This window comes from Homalodisca vitripennis, unplaced genomic scaffold (genome assembly GCF_021130785.1).
Source record: "Homalodisca vitripennis isolate AUS2020 unplaced genomic scaffold, UT_GWSS_2.1 ScUCBcl_9138;HRSCAF=17526, whole genome shotgun sequence".
Classification (NCBI taxonomy): Eukaryota; Metazoa; Arthropoda; class Insecta; order Hemiptera; family Cicadellidae; genus Homalodisca; species Homalodisca vitripennis.
This window is the reverse complement of record NW_025785261.1, coordinates 13,261-17,566: the sequence shown is the minus strand read 5'-3', so window position 1 is coordinate 17,566 and position 4,306 is coordinate 13,261. Positions and strand designations below refer to the sequence as shown.

Here is a 4,306-nt window from a genome sequence, read left to right as displayed (position 1 = left end):
TTACAGTATGTATATGAAAGAAGAGTCAACTAAATGACAATTTTTTGTCCATACAAAATTGTATTTTATTATATTTTATTTAGATAACTCATGTAATATACATAAAATCAAGAATTACTTTTCGGCTCGTGTACAAAAGTGACACGTTACTTATGTTAAATGTTACTTATCTTAATGTAAACTACATTAAATACTGTTATTTAAATTTTATCAATTTGTAATCATTACGACCCTATTCGGGTCAAAACGACTCACGTGCACTCTTAAGTTAATTTTGGTATACAGGGTGACCTACCTATTCAAATTTCACCATTTGATTTTCAGGTAGAAATATGTAAAAAAAATGCCATATAAAGTAATAGTCCTGTCTTGCTTGTTTACTGTCTATCTGTCTGCTTGTTTTGAGAGGGAAAAAGCATACCTTTAAAATTGAATAAAGGTATAAAGTTTCAAGTAATGTATATCACTACGTAAGTTACGAGGATTAATAGGCTATCTACTCTCTACCTCAGGCGTAGGCCTATAAACTGTAATACATAAAATGCAATGAAAACCTAAAAACGAGTGGCAATGGGACTGTCACTAAAGAAATATGTATTATCCTGACTGGTAATAACAACAGCTTTAAGTCCAGATTGAAAAAAATTAACTCATGCGCTGCCACTGCACGCATAAGTCAAGAGCATAAGTAACACGTTCTGTCAGTAATAAATTTTTAATCAAAACATCTTCCTTGTATATGGAAAAAATAAGTGATCAATAAAATTCAGTTAGTACTGAGTATAAATACTGTAAATCAACACGAATTGGTTTGTATTCTTCAAATCATCATCAAACCTACTACAATATATAAACAATATTGGGATTTTCCAGCTGAACTTTTAATCCCTTATCAGAAAGTAAACTATTTTTAGTCAGATTCCTTGTCAGTAAACAGTGTTTCTGTAATTGAAATGCAAAACGCTATTTTAAATATTAGTACACATCAAAAGTAGACGAATTTATTATTCTCAATTGTATGTATACAACTATTAATAAATAGTTTCTTATAATATAAATAGGTTCTTCCAAATATTAACTTCATTAATTTCATGGTGTAAGTAAGGTACGTTTAAATCAGAACCAATTGGGTTTTTTAATTTTACCGATTTAAAAACGAAAGGAATTAAATGCTTTTTTTGTACCTAAAATGACGTTTGAAATTTAATTTTCAGTATATTTTTGGAATTAACAACAAATTTTTAATATACATTAATGAGAACAACAAATATAGTCAGTACTTCGATTTTTGTCCATTGTAAGTTGAACTATACGGTGCATTGGACAGCTGTGCCGAATAAGGAAATATCTACAATATTTGAGATTCTAGGATCCTTTGAGTATACAATCAGGCGTGGAATTATTATGACTCTGTTTTGTAACCTGGTACATTGATAACACCGACAGCTGACACTCGGGACTTCAAGTACGAGGCTCGTGTGTACTTATATTGTAGGTACTTCTTTGTTCAAACCAGAGAAAAAATCAGTCATGTCCAAATACATATAAATTAATCGGATATAACGACCCGAGTTGTGTCTAGATATAGTTTGTACTAATGTACGTGTTATCTAGGTACCATGAAGTATTATTATTTCGAGACCGTGTCACAGCACCACTGTGGCGTGCCATAATCACTGTATAGTCTGTTATCACCAATGATAAGACATGCCGACATTGGACTTAGCCAAATACCGCGTGTCGTAGGCAGGTGAAAGGTGCCAAACCAGTGAGGGCGTAGGGCCACACTTGGTCGTATATAAGTATGCCAGAGTTCTCCTGCATCACCACACACCTCACACCACATACATCAACATGCTGTACGGGGTGAGTACAACCACATTTCTTATTATTGATTCTCTTTTTAGCTAATTTATAAACTCATTTAAAACGTTCATTATAAACATTGAATTAGTATTTCTTTTTCTTGGATAAGTATTTGCAATTTTTAGTAAAGTACAGCTAAAATGGTTTAATTACTTCCTCAATAGTAAATAATCTGGTAACGTATTGATATCTTTTTCTTTCTCCATTTACTCCTATAATGTTGAGTCCATTCATGTATAAATTTAAAGTAAATAATGTTTTATTCAAAACAAAATATAGTGCCATAATTATAAAAGAAATTGGAATAGGCGAGACATTAAACATATTTTTTCTTTCAATTTATAACTAAAGGTTATTAATATTTATGTTATACTATTTTTAACATTATTTACCGAGAAAAAAACAAAATGTTTATATATTTAAAGTTACGATTATTTATTTCTGTAAGTAAAGATTTGACAGTTAGATTAAAATGCTTAACTTCTTGTAATCAAATGTAATACTTCGGTCGTTTTAATATTTTAACATAATTAGGGCTTAAGTACTGCAAAAGTGTTTCTATAACTGAAAACACTGAATAAAATATAATTTAAACATTGTCACGTTTATATTGTTTTTAAATAGTAATATATTTAAAAAAAATTATATTTGCATTTATCTAAATACAAATTTAATATTATTAGCTATAGAGAGTTGTTTCTACATCTGTATGACTACTGGTATAAAGATTGGTTGCCACATTGGTAGCATTTTACTGTAATGGGAAAGGAATGTGGCGAAAATATCGCTGAATATTATATTATAGTTATATTATTGTCTAATAAATTAAAGTGTTTTTAGAGCTAAACACGAATACATACCGATGCGTAAAGAATGAAAAGTATAGTTGTATATTTGGTTTTGGAACTAAACAAATTATTGTTGCGATAGATTGGCGAACGAAACATAAAAAGTTTCAACTAAATAAGAGTTTTTTGTACAACTTAGAAAATTACAGCCCAAAATCCAAATGGATTACAATTAAAAAATGGATAGGATAGATTAAAATTATCGTGTAAATAATGAAAATAAACAGCATTGTAGATACAGATTTTAAAGTAAAACAGTTGTTATAAATAAAAACATTAGTTTAACTAAGGGATCTGTTAGATGCCCATGTTGAAGCACAGTAACGACATTATATTCTATCAACGAGTATATATCTCCGTTGCAATTGCTAAAATTGGCAATTGATTCCTAACGTTGAGTCTTATCACTTTTTTCCATGCACACAACGTTAAAAATAGTAGTATAATATGTACATATAGCTTTCAAATCACTGGGAACTTTGTTCAATTTGAAATTTGATATCTCTGTTCTTAGTCCACCGAAAAAAGATTTTGTGAATAAGTATGAACTAAAATGTAACTTGAACTCTAATTTCATTAGTTTTGTTTTTTTGTAAATAATAAAATTGTTACATAGTTTTAAAACTGAATTTAGTTTAAATTTAAAATGTTACTGTATATACTGTAAGTGCATAAATATAAAGAAATACGCGATGAAACAAATTGTAAATGTATAGCTGAATAAGTTTATAATGCAATTCATTTAAAGGAAGAAAACTGAAGATGTTTCTTATCACCGTTTGCCTTGGGAATATATAGGTAATTTAGTATTAGGACAACAAAGCCGCCTAAAAGTAGTCACATTAAGGTACTGTTGTTTAATAGTTAATTATATACGCTCCTTCCCAATACCATCATCTATTTCAGTTTCTTACGCAATGTTTAATAACAATTATTTTATCTTTGCAGTTAGTTGTAATTGGCAGCGTTCTGGTAGCAGCTGTGTCTGCCCAGTACGGAGGCTATGCTCACGCACCTAGGTACGCCCCTGCCAGTTACGCCCAGCCCGAGCCCTACGACCCCAACCCCCAGTACTCCTTCCACTACGCCGTCAATGACCCCAGCACTTACGACATCAAGAGCCAGAAGGAGGAGCGTAACGGAGACTACGTGACCGGCTCCTACGAGCTGTACGAGCCTGACGGTACCAAGCGTACCGTGGAGTACTACGACCAGGGCTACGGCTTCCAGGCTGTCGTCCACAAAGAGCCTGCTCACGGTGCCCCCGTATACTCTGCCCCCGCATACAGGCCAGCATACTCCAGGCCTGCATACTCTGCACCTAGATATTAAGAATCAGTTCATCACAACTCCATGTCAATTCCAAAAGACCATTTTCATTGAATTACATATCAATCTTACACTGTAATTTCATTAAGTCATGTAATTATTAGTTAAAATATTTACGCAAGTTTTTACAGAAATGTGTGGGTTTGTAAATATATTATTTACAATATGTACTTTTTTGTTATTTATCCTATCACCTACTGATTGTAGAGTTTATCTAAAACATACTACAAGAGCTTATGGGGCGTAAAAAATATTACTATCCG

General features: G+C 31.7%; 1 protein-coding gene across 1 annotated transcript; it reads left to right on the top strand.

Moving 5' to 3' along the window:
* The first annotated feature begins 1,667 nt into the window (after positions 1 to 1,667).
* On the top strand, positions 1,668 to 4,096 carry LOC124374574 (larval cuticle protein A2B-like). The gene is made up of 2 exons (XM_046832769.1): positions 1,668 to 1,866; positions 3,663 to 4,096. The coding sequence occupies exons 1-2, from the start codon at positions 1,855 to 1,857 to the stop codon at positions 4,044 to 4,046; spliced, it is 396 nt and encodes a 131-aa protein (XP_046688725.1). The 5' UTR covers positions 1,668 to 1,854; the 3' UTR covers positions 4,047 to 4,096.
* Positions 4,097 to 4,306: the final 210 nt, after the last annotated feature.